The 14,814-nt window shown below is 43.8% G+C and overlaps 1 protein-coding gene across 2 annotated transcripts in view; it reads right to left on the bottom strand.

The window, feature by feature from the left end:
- The window catches only part of LOC133477529 (protein kinase C alpha type-like), a 176,930-nt gene extending 162,375 nt beyond the window's left edge, over positions 1–14,555 (bottom strand). For both annotated transcript variants that reach the window (XM_061772371.1, XM_061772372.1), the window contains exons 1-2: positions 14,194–14,555; positions 6,722–6,753 (exon numbers count right to left, since the gene is read on the bottom strand). In XM_061772371.1, coding sequence (XP_061628355.1) covers positions 6,722–6,753; positions 14,194–14,540 — 379 coding nt within the window. In that variant the 5' untranslated portion in view covers positions 14,541–14,555. The remainder of the gene's footprint in view (positions 1–6,721; positions 6,754–14,193) is intronic.
- Between the last annotated feature and the right edge of the window lie 259 nt (positions 14,556–14,814).

The following is a 14,814-nucleotide window of genomic DNA, read 5'->3' as shown; positions in this document are numbered from 1 at the left end:
TAAATTCATTAAGACGCTACAAATACCTGCTGAATAGAGGCAATACCTATATTTTACTATATGAAATGTACTGTGGCGGCACGGTGGACGACTCGTTAGAGCGTCAGCCTCACAGTTCTGAGGACCAGGGTTCAATCCCCGGCCCCGCCTGTGTGGAGTTTGCATGTTCTCCCCGTGCATGAGTGGGTTTTCTCCGGGCACTCCGGTTTCCTCCCACATCCCAAAAACATGCATTAATTGGAGACTCTAAATTGCCCGTAGGTGTGACTGTGAGTGCGAATAGTTGTTTGTTTGTTTGTATGTGCCCTGCGATTGGCTGGCAACCAGTTCAGGGCATACCCCGTCTCCTGCCCAATGACAGCTGGGATAGGCTCCAGCATGCCCGCGACCCGAGTGAGGAGAAGCGGCTCAGAAAATGGATGGATGGAAATGTACTGTTTATAAATTCAGACACTTGAATGGAATATAATTAAACTATTAATATGAAAAGTATTTCAACGTGCACATCTTTGCATTTCTTATGATAGAAGAAATTAGTGCCACAACTCACGATTTTCTTGACAAAAACCTTATTCTGTATGATAAAAACGTAATTGATAGTTTCATTTAAAGCAGTTATATTTATTACATTTATATGCCTTAAACACTTTGAAATTTTGGAAAAACAGTGTCTTCAGAGGTTTAATGAGTGATTCCCAACCACTGCGCCACAGCACATTCGTGTGTTGTGAGACTCATGTAACAGAGGTGGGATGTCCATGTACCTGTACTTGTGTTTTGAAGTAAATATGTGCTTGTGAGAAAGACTATCAGGTTAAATTGTTTCCTCTGTTGACAAGCTGTATTGTAGCTTCAGGATGAAGCAGAGGACATAGACCAATTTACTGTTTGAGCAAATTACCAATGCAACAGTATCAGGTAAAGAGCGAATGTGTGTTCCAAGCACATGAACACACATGAAGTTTACCTTTCAACTGTCAAACAGCCCATAGTTGAAAAAATTCTGACCACTGTTCAAACACTCAGCAGCTCAGAGCCATGGATAGGGTTCGGCATTGAGAATCGATTGGACCCGGTACTAACATTCCGGTTCTCCCGGAATCGTTCCACTTTAAAAAATTCAGTTCCCAGTTTCGATGACTACATTATGCCGACCCCGAAGAAGTGGCAAAAACCAACAAAGAAGAATGCGCACAAAGACATGCTTGTGCCAAAACAAAAGTGTTTTTTAACTTGGTTAAAATAAATTATCTGTGGCCTCAGCGCAACACTTGGAATAAGATTATATTGTGCAAAGGAGGCTTTTACGATGTGTACAAGTCTGACCTGCCCCTTCCTGCTCCAAGCCTCAGCCTACACTGCGCGGAACTTCAGTGAAGTCAATTGGGTGAGTGTGAAACAAACTTCGTCAACATACAACAATACAACATTGAGGCAGCTAACAAGTTAAATGGTGGTTGCATTCTTGCACTGACGGTTTTAAGCGTTTATTTTAGTCTTCACACCAACGTCAGAGCTGATGACAGACACAAAAATAAAACTATTTTACCATACTGGAAATAAAGTAGCAACAGTCGCATTACAAGCTTAACATTGAGCTAAAACGTCACCAAAGGTCAAACTAGAAACGTTACATCACAATGAATTGGGACAAAATTTACATAAACGTCTCACAGTACCACAAACACTAACCTTGTGCCTCATTGGTGGGTAGGTAAAGGAATCAAAGTTTTACACAGCATTTGGTTCCATTCATTACTCTTTTTCATGTCGGATCGTTGTGCTTTCGTTTTCACCCATGTTGTGTGAAGTTACCTTTTGTGCCAAAATGCTGAGTTCCATTGCATACCCTTCAAAATAAAGGGCTACATGCTTAAAACAGAAAGTCAAGTTAAAACTTGTACGTATAAGCCATTTGATGTGATAAAACTGTCCCCTAAAACAGAGGAACATGCAAAGTCCACACAGGAGCATTTGAGCCATGATTTACGCCAAGAATCTCTTGACTGTGAGGCAAAGTTGCTAACCACAAAATCACCACTGTCCTTTTTATAATAATGATTGTTATATATGGAGCAAGTGATTGACTAGCTGTTCCAGAAGAACAGCAAAAGTTAAAATCGGCATTTTCAGATTAAAATTTACATTCCGAGGTTCAGGGATTTGCATTATAATAAATAATTAATTGATAGATAACAAATGGGTCATTCCACTGAGGTGGTACACAATTTGTGACATGTAAGAAAAATTTAAGAACTTGAATCATTTTGTTGAAAATATGTTAGTAAAATGTCTTTGAAGTATACCAGTTACCTGCGATTCGCTGGCAACCAGTTCAGGATGTACCCCGCCTCCTGCCCGATGATAGCTGGGATAGGCTCCAGCACTCCCGCGACCCTTGTGAGGATAAGCGGCTCAAAAAATGGATGGATGGATGGATATACCAGTTACATTTAGGGGTTCATGGGATAAAAACATACATAGTTTACTCAATATGACCATTATTCGACCAGTGGTCACTTGAAACACTGACTCTAGATATGAACGAAAGCTGTTTATTGTATGAAAAACAGAAAATTATTTTCTTGAGATGTTGAGTGTCATCATATAGTTAAAACAACTGTTGAAATTTTTTTATTTTTTTTTAACTAAAATAAATGTAGTCAAATTCTCATCCCTTATTTTGACTTTGCCCAGGAATAAACTGAAGCTCTGATAAACTATTGAGACAAAACTTATTCAAAACCGAGATTTATTTAGTGAAAAAAAAAAAAAAAAGGCAACTCATCAAAATGTCCTGCTTACGACACTGTAATCCCTATTTTTAGCAAAACGACATTTACGGGGATGAAAATGAAATGTCAACCCTGTTACAGAAATGTCATCCTCCCGTTTATCACCTTGTCATTTTCGAGCAGTGACTGACAGACCGCCTGGCTCTGCTGGAGGACCTGACCTCCATTTTATAAGAGCACCTTAGCCTTAATAATTTATGGCTAAACAGACCTTACAAAGTGAGGACCTTTCCTATGTTTAAAAGTTGCAGTGGAAATGATCGCCTCTTGATGGGGGAGGGTCATTATTTATTCAACATGTCTGGAAAGGGAATTTATGAAAAGGTAAAAAGACATGGACAGTTGAGTTTCATCCTATAACGCGAGCGGTCAAGGCTGCACAGTGAAGTAGTGGTTAGCACGTGTGCCTCACAGTCAAGAGGTTCTGGCTTCGTATCTTGCACCCCTGCCCCAATCCATGTCATCTCTTACATGAAGAGGTGAGACATTACCAATAGGTAGGAGGAAAATAACATGTTTCTATGAAAGTAAACTAGCTGATGTTACAACATGCAAAAACGTGTGGTGCCAGGACCATCACCAAGTGGGTTGCAAGCACTCACGGCTCCTTGAACACTGACGCAGTCTTTTGAGAGAAAACCCTTTCTTCCTACAGACACGCAAGAGTCCATGAAGCTTCCTTCTACAGTATGTTTATTGCACTGATGTGTTAAACTAAGACCTTTGAATGTGTCACTCTCGCTGACACTCTCATAAGAAAAGCTCCCAATTACTAAGGTCAAATGTCTGGCGGGGTGTTTATCTTTATGTCTACAACAGAGATGGAGGTCATGTCGGAACGGTTCACCAATAATCCTGTGTGCTTTGCACCTGGTCACTCCTGCTAAATGTGGACTGCGACAGCAGGCACTCTTGTCGTGCATCGAGGAAGATACAGTCTGTGCAAAAATACAACAAACACTGGTGTTGACAATGCTGGGGTGAGTGGGAGCTCTGATTGGAATGCAGTGTTAGCAGCGTGTAAATGAGAGATTTGTGTACGCAAATGTGTGTCTTATGCATCAGTCCATTTACTTGGTACATGGTTTCAAGAACAAACTATTGTGAGGTATGTGTGGTACAAGGGTGGTCAAATATCAATACAACTGATATTTTTTTCATTTAAACAGCTAGTTTTACTGATGATTTGCCCGACTGTTACTTTAAGTTACAACACTACATATTTGAGAAATGATGCATGGATGGCCTTGAAACTAGTATACCTTCACAAAATGTTCCACTTTTTTGTGTGCATTCCATTTGTGATTAATCAACTCAATGCAGTGTATTTAGCACCGCCCTTTAGGTAAACACAGTAACAGGTGGTATGTAAAAATTCCTGCACTTGAAAATGAAAAAAAAAATAGTTTAGCAGTAAACTGTAATGTTTGGTGTAACAAGGGCTTAACATACAGAGCCTCCAGAAAGTATTAACAGCATTTCATTGTTTCCACATTTTATGTTTACAGCCTTATTCCAAAATGGATTAAATTCATTTTAGAAAACGGATGGATGGATGAATAGCCAATCAATTGAACAAGATCTACTTTGCGTGAAATCAAAACATCCCCCCCCAAAAAAAATTCAATAATTGTTAAATTTGACATTTCCTTGATTAACTAACAGAAAAACGATAAATGAATAGGTCAATTGTTTTTTTGTTTTGTTTTTTGCCCTGTACTGATTACATTAAAAGGCGACATACAGCACATATGCACATAAGTATTCAAACCTCTTCACATTTTCCTCATTTTTTTGTGTTAAAGCCTTATTCCATGAATTAAATTCATTTTTTCCCCTCAAAACTCTACACCAACAGGCCATAATGACATCATGATTCTTTTTTTTTTTTTTTTTTTATTCGTTTGTTTTTAAAACAAACAACATGGAGGTGGTTGGTGCCTGTTGTGGCAGCAATCCCCGAACCCGTTGGTGGACACAAACGGTGAGGGATGCCGTCAAGCTGAAGAAGGAGTCCTATCGGGCCTTTTTGGCCTGTGGGACTCCCGAGACAGCTGATGGGTACCGGCTGGCCAAGCGGAATGCAGCTTTGGTGGTCGCTGAAGCAAACGCCTTCCCATGAGTTCCTAAAGGCTCCCCGGAGTTCCTAAAGGCTCTGGATATTGTGGGGCTGTTCTAGTTGACACGCCTCTGCAAAATCATGTGGACATCGGGGACAGTGCCTCTGGATTGGCAGACTGGGGTTGTAGCTTCATATGTTATTTTGTTGTGGCTTTTACACTTTATAAAATTCATATTACAGAACATGGCAGCACAGTGATCTAGTGGTTAGCACATCTGCCTCACAGTTCTGAAGTTGTGGGATTTGCATGGTCTACATGTACTTGTCTCGGTTTTCTGCCGGGACTCCAGCTTCCTCCCACATTCCAAATACAGTACATGTATGTTAGATTTATGGAAGACTTTAAATTGTATATAGGTGTGAATGTGACTGGTTGTTTTTCTATACAGTGGAACCTTAATAAATTGGACCCTGATATCACGGATTTTAGATAAAACATACCGTCGGGACTGAACAATGTGTCCAAAAATAGTTTTCATTTATCACTTAAAACGCCGGTGACAAAGCCTGTCATTTCCAGAATTGGCCGCTGTTGTTTACTGATGGCACAATGCAGACAGAGAATGGGACAGATGTATTTCCGGGTCACACGTATACATTATTACGAGATCCAATTCCAAAAGACGTGCCAACGGGGCAGCCATGTTGAATGCTGCGCATTGATGTGACGGCCATGTGATGATGGTTACATCTATTGTCGACTGTACATAAAGCAGAGAGAGAGAGAGAGAGAGAGAGAAGCATGGCAAAAGTCTTTGGAGACTGGAACATGCTATTTTTGGTACAGTAAAAAATTTTTGGGCAAGCGTTTCGCCTATGGGAACATATGCCAAATGTGCCCCCGCTCCTATTTGTCCATTCTATCGAGGTTCCACTGTATGTGCCCTGCGACTGACTGGTGATCAGTCCGGGGCGTACCCAGCCTCTCGCAAAGTCCACTGGGATAGGCTGCAGCTCACCCACGACCTTAATGAGGACAAGTTGTAAAGAAAACAGATGGATTGATATTATAAAATATTTTGTATAAAATTGCTGAAATAAAGATATTTGTGTATATGTGGAAAATCACATTCATAAGAACTTTTTTCAGTTTAAAAAAAATTAACTGACCATGATTTTTTTTCATGTGGCCAAATGCTTATCCCTACCCCAAATGGAAACACCAGTGAAAGCAATACTGGTTCTTGAGAGCACTTCAAATAAATAAATTAATTAATTAATTAAATAAAACTGCCGTCATCAAGCTCCAATTACAATCACTTTGAGAAATGTTCTACATCTGAGGAAGACTTATTTGAGGTGACAACACATGTAGAAGTAGAAAACAACGCCATTCTGCTGTTTGAGAGTCTGAGACGAGAGTCTGTCTCATTATTTCTTAAATCACGTGTGTGTTTTCTGCTTCACCTCCTGCCAAATTCAGCACTTGCCATAAAACAACATGGTGGAAACAATGTTGATTGAGGCTCACCTCCTTCTGACCACATGTTTTGTGGTTGCAGGAACAATAAATACTATCCAGGTTGTGGACAGACAATAGTTCCATGCCTGCAGAACAGCAAGCTAAATATGAGGTGGGTGTAAATATTGTCGACACTTTTTCTGAATGTAATGGCAAATTGGCTGTTTGTTCGGTTACTTTCTACTTTGTACATGACCACATGTTTAACCACAAAGACCACAGAGGGCATGAGCCACATCACATTTGCTGCACATACGCGCACACACGCACGCACGCACGCACACCCACACAAAGAAACGCATCATCTTTGAATAAGCCAGACACGAAGTCAATTCAGTTTACCTTGGCACTGGAATCCTTGCTTTCCAAAGCCCCTGTGGAAGCAAACAAAGCAGGATTACATGAGCTGACCACTTCCACTCACACAATCAGAAAGCTATTTAATTATAACAATAGTCATCATTTGAGGGGCAGAACTTTGCATGATGTGAACCACAAAAACAAATATTTGCTAGTAGTCTTTTAAAACTAAAGCTACTCTAAGCTTACATAATATAGCAAGCACTCACCACTAGACTACAAAGTACAGACCATTCCACTGTGCACATGTTCTGCATTCTGTGAGGCTGGAATGGTTTTCATGGAAAGAACTGGTGCAGTGTGACTCCTGCCAGACTCGCAAATAAGGCCGCTTAGCTGCACGATGTTGTGATAGTGAGTCCCTCCCGGAAAAAAAATAATACAAAATTGACTCTCCCTGTTTCTCAATGGGCATTGTAACAAGTTGTAGCCTGTGACCGCAGGACATGTTTACTTTTACCGACTTCGGACTAAGGAGTGCCGTTAGCCACGACACATGCCATGCTGTAAAACTGTCAAGGTCATAAACTGCTAGCAGTAAAGGCCATGAGATCATACTATCACCTGCAACAGTGGAGGACCGTGAACATGGGTAGTAATCTATAACCTATGACGTTGAACGCAACCTCTTATGGAGCACTGGTCAATTTCTTTAAATTTAGAATTTAAAAAAACTTTATTTCCAACAGGAAATAATTGGGGCACCAGAAATTAAGTCAGAAACAACTCGAGCTTTGGATTCGGAGGACAGGTTTGAGTGCCGCTACTGACTAAAATGTAAAAAAAATAAAATAAATAATGCCAACTATCCATCCATCCATTTTCTGAGCCGCTTCTCCTCACTAGGGTCGCGGGCGTGCTTGGAGCCTATCCCAGCTGTCATCGGGCAGGAGGCGGGGTACACCCTGAACTGGTTGCCAGCCAATCGCAGGGCACATACAAACAAAGAACCATCCGCACTCACATTCACACCTATGGGCAATTTAGAGTATCCAATTAATGCATCTTTTTGGGATGTTGGAGGAAACCGGAGTGCCCGGAGAAAACCCACGCAGGCACGGGGAGAACATGCAAACTCCACACAGGCGGGCCCGGGGATTGAACCCGGGTCCTCAGAACTGTGAGGCTGACGCTCTAACCAGTCGGCCACCGTGCCGCCTTAATGCCAACTAGTTGTTGGAAATATTCTAGACTAGTCTGCTTGCTGGCTACTGACACGGTGCCCTTGAGCAAGGCATCGTCTCCACCACCCCAGCTCAAGTGGTGCAGCACTCTTTGCACACCTCTTTCACTCCTTGCATGCCTGCACGTGTGTGATCTGGTCCTGTGTAGTGTAAAACAAAAAATATACATCAGCGTGTGAGTTGAATTTCCCCTTGATCTACACCAATGAGTATAATAAAGCTACCAAAAAAAAATAAATAGGGATTTGATCTGTATTTGAACTGTGACTGAAAAATAAATTCTCCCCAACTTCAAAACCAATACCACTTAACCAGCCTGACATGTACCCTCCAGGTAGGAGTCATGTCAGCCGTGTGGAGATACTTCATACTTTACACTAGGGTTTGAACAACCTTGTTTTTTTTATGGTCAACGCAAATGTGGTGATAGTAGAGCCGACATTGATTCTATTGATGACGTCATTCTTTTTATTGATATTGTTTCAGTTGTCAACTTGTTGTCGGTGGCTTCGCGGCCGTGCAAATGTTTGCCTTCTCTCCCCAGTTGCTGAGGCCCGACCCCCAGACATAAAGCCTGTGCTATTGTAATATTTGAGAGTCGACTTGCAAGTGACTGTGTCTACCAGTCTAATTTTTTGTAAAATACTAACACAAAATGGAGGCACTGCTACTCGTTTGCTGCGAGGACCCTTCCCCCTCCTTACCTGCTGCCCTGCAGGCGTCCACGCTGTTAATGCAAATTGCAAAACGACGTGATTGGCTATTAATCAATGTCACGCTATAACCGTCATTGCGGGGTGGTAAAGTCGACATGCCGAATAATCGACTAATCGGTTCAACCCCTAATAAGCACACTGAACTGTACAGTGAAACTGCGAAATCCTCATTAAATCAAAGAGGGCTGCAACGAACAATTATTTTGAACTGTCGATTATTTTTTTCAATTAATTAATGAATCACATTTTTTTTGGGTACTTTTTAAAATAGCCATCCCTTTATTCAAAAGCAGGACATTATTTCAAATTGACAGTGTAGAAAATGCACAAACATAATTTGATTATGATTCAGTTACCGGTTTGGTCCGTAACGCGTCACAAAACAGGCCAAAGTGTTGAAAAAATTGTTTTCCAAAGAATACGATGTTTGCAAATGTCTTCAGAAACACATCAGAAAAAAAATGGCCTTTTGGGCAACGTTTTTGTATGATATCGTCTGTACAAATGCTGGTAAAAAAATAAATGAAAATACCTTCAAATTAGAGTAAAACAGTACAACTTCATTATCCGTCTCTGCTGAATCCCTTCATTTCATCTGCTACTCGGGGAACCCGTTCTTTGAGTGGCTGACAAGTTTCAAGTAGAAATATCCACCTATACGCTCGAACCAAGGTCGTTATCCAAGTCGACGCATCAAAGTTACCGTGACGTATCAAACGGCGTCACTTGCCCTAATAACTCAACTTCAAGAGCGCAAATGGAGCATTATTTCTGTGATCAGTGTAGGCAGTAGATTAGATCATGTACTTTAGTAACCAATTGTTTTTTCCTGAATGTATTTGTTATGGAGGATTTTAGATGCGTTTGAAGTGCTCATTCCATGTTTTCTTAGAAAATTCTATGAAGTTGGCGGCCACGTGTAACGTTGCAAGAGTTCTCGTGTCTTAATAAAAGCGCTCTGACATTCTTCTTTCAAAATAAACAAAGGATACAGAATGACTGTACACCTGACATCCACTTGTCAAAATCCGGTTTAAATTACTCTGTTTTGGGGGACGCTTCCATCTAATGCAAATGATGAGTACAGCTCTACTCATTCTGATGACTGGGGACTCAGCTTGGGCATGCGCTGAGGTGAGCGGCTACTCAGTGTTGCCAAGTTACTGACTTTGTCACTATGCCGAGCGACTTTTCAGACGTCTCTAGTGACTTTTTTTTTTTTTTTAAGTGATAAGCAATAAATCTATCAATTTTTTTTTTGTGCTGTCATTGGCGACTTCAAGAGACTTTCAGACTGCCTTCAGAGCAGTTTACCCCACCGCATCAAGGCTGCGGATCAATGGCACCACCACTAACTAATTTAACCATAAACACACTCGCCTAAAAAGCAAGCGCCCATATCGATTATATCGCCAAACAAAAATAGCCCCCCACAGCCACAACTTAGTCAAACATTTCGATGTGTGTTCGTCTAGCTGACATTTATTGTGTGAATCAGTGATTCTAAATGGGTGCTTCAGGTACCATGAGTGGTATGCACTGAATTAAGAAGAAAGAATCACTGAATTAAATACAAACTAAATAAAATACATGAAAAATTGAAATGCAGTCAAACATATGAGAATGAATGATTTTTATTTATTTTTTTTTTTTTTTGTGCTCTTGGTACCAAGGGAGGGTTTATGGGGAGGTGTATGGGATTACGTTAATTGATGTTCTGTGTGTCTGAAAACCAGTTAAATAAAGTATTTAAAAAAAAGAATGAATAAAAGTATTTTATCAACCTATGCTAAGAAAATAAAAGGGACACTTTTTCAGAACAAACCTGTGCTTTGTTTGTTTATTAACACTTACTTAAAACATCCGTCTCGCCATCCATTTTCGATAGCCCTCATTCGCGTTCAGTGACTCGGGGACCTGGAGCTTATTACTGACCGGTGGTCGAAAGGCAGACGACACAATGGAGTGGTCGCCAGACAATCACAGGGCCCAATTCTAATGTCATGCGTGTCAAAATTGAATCACCATCCATCCATTTTCTATACCACAGAGTCATATATAGGGACAACCATTTACACATTTGCGCTGTGGTGCTGTTTGTCAGCATATTATTGTCATGGTCTGTGTTTTGGGTTTGGGTTGTGTTTAGTTTTGTTCCATGTTTTCCTGTGTTCCATGTTTGTCGTGTGCTCATTAGGTTGTTGTGTCCACCTGTTCTCGTCTATTTTGTGTCGCCAAATCAGCTCTCTCCAGCCACTCGTGTCTTGTCCAGGTGTTCCTCGTTGTCTCGTCAATTTGTTTGTATTTAGTTCCCTGGGTTCTTTCAGTCCTTGTCGGTTCATTGTCATTGTCACATGTCTTGCAATGTCATAGTCGCCAGTTGTTTTTGTCATAGTCGCCAGTTGTTTTTGTCATAGTCGCCTGTTGTTTTTGTCATAGTCGCCAGTTGTTTTTGTCATAGTCGCCTGTTGTTTTATCATTGTGATTAAATATTATTATTTTGAGATTCCCGCACTCCTGCCTTGCCTCCCTGCTTCCCTGCAATTGGGTCCACCATGTTCTTGCCTTGCGTTCCTCGCCGTCGCCCTAACCATGTTCTTGACAGAATGAACCGACCAGAACAGGACCCAGCGGGAAGAACATGGCGTCACCCTGGACGCCACCAGACTGCCTCCCACCCTCCTCAGCCTGCTATCCATACCTACCCTCCTCCAGTAAGCCCTATCATTCAGTCTTTTCTGTCCTTTTCCTCGGGTCCCCCCACTTGTCCTAGTTATTCACCATGCCCTACTATTGTACATCCACATGTTTCTTTAGATTCAGATTTTTCTGATTGTGAAGATGGCCCTGATTTAGTTAACCTCCTGTCGGATTCTGACTCTGACACAGATTTAGATTTTTCTGGTTCCTTCCCTAGTTTATCCCGTCCTCGTCAGTTTTTGTCACGTTTCCAACCCCAGTGAGTCCAAATCCTTTCCCTCTGACCTTTTCTTGGGCACCCGTTTGGCCATCTACCCGGGACCGCCGCGTGGTGGCCAACGGAGGCGCCCAAGTAAAGGTCAAATTTTGCCCCCTTGTTTTTTTCCCCCCTGTTCACAAATCACTTGATTTTTCACCTGTTCCCACACGTTGTTCCACGGCTCCAATTAAGTCACGTCTAGTCAAACCTGCCCCCAAGCCATGTTCAGTACCAGCCATTTTTCCTAGTTCACCTTCCCGAGACCTTGTGCACTCTTCCACTCCCGTACCCTCTACTCCCACACCTCAATGGCGGCAGGCTGAGGAAGCGACTGCAGCTCCCGTTCCGGCTAATCGGCAGCTGCGCCAGGCTCCCGTTCCGGCTCCTCGGCAGCTGCGCCAGGCTCCCGCACCGGCGGCGCTCATCCAGCGGCCGCCACCCATCCTTGCTCCGGCGGCGCTCATCCAGCGGCCGCCACCCGTCCTTGCTCCGGCGGCGCTCGTCCAGCGGCCGCCACCCGTCCTTGCTCCGGCGGCGCTCGTCCAGCGGCCGCCACCCGTCCTTGCTCCGGCGGCGCTCATCCAGCGGCCGCCACCTGACCCTGCTCCAACGGCGCTCGTCCAGCGGCCGCCACCCGTCCTTGCTCCGGCGGCGCTCGTCCAGCGGCCGCCACCCGACCCTGCTCCGGCGGCGCTCGTCCAGCGGCCGCCACCCGACCCTGCTCCGGCGGCGCTCGTCCAGCGGCCGCCACCCGACCACGCTCCGGCGGCGCTCGGCCGCCACCCGACCACGCTCCGGCGGCGCTCGTCCAGCGGCCGCCACCCGACCACGCTCCGGCGGCGCTCGTCCAGCGGCCGCCACCCGACCACGCTCCGGCGGCGCTCGTCCAGCGGCCGCCACCCAACCCTATTGCCTGGCCCCTGCATTACCATTGGGTTCGGCACCGTGGCCGTCCGCCTGAATGGCCCTGTAAAGACCCTGGTGCTTGGCGTCCTGGACGACCTCCTGAACCGCTCAGCCAAGCACCTCACCTCGGGTGGCCTGGATGGCCACCAGACTGACCTGAGGGGTGGACTCTGTACCCTCCTCCAGGCCCCCTTCCGCCCACCCTGGGTTGATGACTTTTTGGTTGTTGTTTGGGGAACGTCTGGGATCCGTTCCTTTAGAGGGGGGGTACTGTCATGGTCTGTGTTTTGGGTTTGGGTTGTGTTTAGTTTTGTTCCATGTTTTCCTGTGTTCCATGTTTGTCGTGTGCTCATTAGGTTGTTGTGTCCACCTGTTCTCGTCTATTTTGTGTCGCCCAATCAGCTCTCTCCAGCCACTCGTGTCTTGTCCAGGTGTTCCTCGTTGTCTCGTCAATTTGTTTGTATTTAGTTCCCTGGGTTCTTTCAGTCCTTGTCGGTTCATTGTCGTTGTCACATGTCTTGCCATGTCATAGTCGCCAGTTGTTTTTGTCAGTCGCCTGTTGTTTTATCATTGTGATTAAATATTATTATTTTGAGATTCCTGCACTCCTGCCTTGCTTCCCTGCAATTGGGTCCACCATGTTCTTGCCTTGCGTTCCTCGCCGTCGCCCTAACCATGTTCATGACAATTATGTTAGAAAGTGCAGCATGCATATGTTATAGTTGGTGAATACAATTTGAGTTTTTATACAGAATTTCTTTAGTATTAAAATGCACATTGGAGGTGTAGGTTAGCCCTAGAAGTTTTTTTTCTTTTCTTTAATTGATTTTTGATAATTGATCGGGCCCGATCTGGGAAATCGGTCACGATGGGTAATTGGGCGAATATCGGGGCTAAAATCCTGTGGTCTGATCTTGGCATAACAGAGCTAACTTTCCTCTGTACATTCCATAATTCGCTTGTTGTCGTCTACTTTCGCCATATTCTACTGAGTAGCTGCGGAACGGAAACCCACATACTGCAACACTTCCTAAAATGCAATTAGTTGAACTTTCAGTTCTGTGGTTATCATATCATCACGCTTTTCCTCTTTGGCAAAACGAAACTCACACTAAAACATTTTAAAATGATTGAAAATAGTCACCTTTGTTTGATCTAGTCGGGTGGACAAAGACAGTCTCTGTACTTTTACAGAGCGCATACTTTCCACATTCATTTTGTCCCCACAAACTACTCTACATGGCCCTGTTCAATGTAAGAGTCTTCTTCAGAATTCCTCTCAAATGTGCACGTAATCCAAAAAAAATAAAATAAACTGACTTAAGGATGCGTCAATTATGTCTCAGCAAAGAAAAGTGACTCATCAGTAGCAGGAAACATTGCAGCAAATGTCGTCTAATCCTAAATGAGTACTTTGAATTACAAGGGAAACTGCACATTCAAGCAACGTTTACACATAGTGTTTTGAGGAGGAAAATAAACAACACGGCCCATATTCCCATATCTCTGAGGAAGTCTCCTTTTCGACAGCTCAATCGACAAGGTGGTGAGATTTGCAGGATCGGGTGGGGAAAAGTTGCGAAGTGTAGTTGCGTAACATCATGGAGGAGGCACCCGGGCGCAAAGTTGCAACGTAATATGCAACAGGCTGCATGCATGCATGCGCGGAGGCGGAGAGGGGTGCCTTACCAGATGAAGTCCGTGCAGTGGCTGCAGAAAGTCGGCTGCTTGAAGAACCTGGCTGTAAACTTGTGGTTCTTCACTTCGTGGACGTTTTTCTGCCTCAGGGCGCCTTTGCGAGCAAACCTATTAGCAACGTCCTCGGTGGACGACTCGTTCAAACTTGTATCAGCCATGTTTAACGCAAGCAAGCGCCGTGTCGCTGGTGTTCCGAGCGTCTGTTTGTCTTGCGCGAGGCTCAGTCGGGAGCCAGCAGAGAGCAAGACGCCTTTCACTCGGTGAGTGTGAGTGAGGGAAGGCTTTCCCCCGCCTGTGGTCGCTCCGCTGTCAGGTTCAAGCGCCGTCAAGTTAGCCATGGCGGAATACAAACAGTATATCCGGTGTGACCTTCAAAGTAAAGCTATCTCAGTTTCTCTCACAGCGCCCGAGGAGCACAGCCTACAAGGCTTTGACCAGCACATTATGGACATTTAAAAACGGTGTCACCAGAGACTGTCAGCATCACCAAACCTATTTTACTGTAATGCTCCACCTGTTTCTATACCATATTGTCTGTTAAAAACTTAATTTAACTCATACACATAACCAACACTGCTGCAAAGATCATTGGCCTGCCCATACCCAGCCTCC

The sequence above is a fragment of the Phyllopteryx taeniolatus genome, chromosome 4, assembly GCF_024500385.1.
Source record: "Phyllopteryx taeniolatus isolate TA_2022b chromosome 4, UOR_Ptae_1.2, whole genome shotgun sequence".
NCBI lineage: Eukaryota > Metazoa > Chordata > Actinopteri > Syngnathiformes > Syngnathidae > Phyllopteryx > Phyllopteryx taeniolatus.
This window is presented reverse-complemented; position numbering and strand designations above follow the sequence as displayed.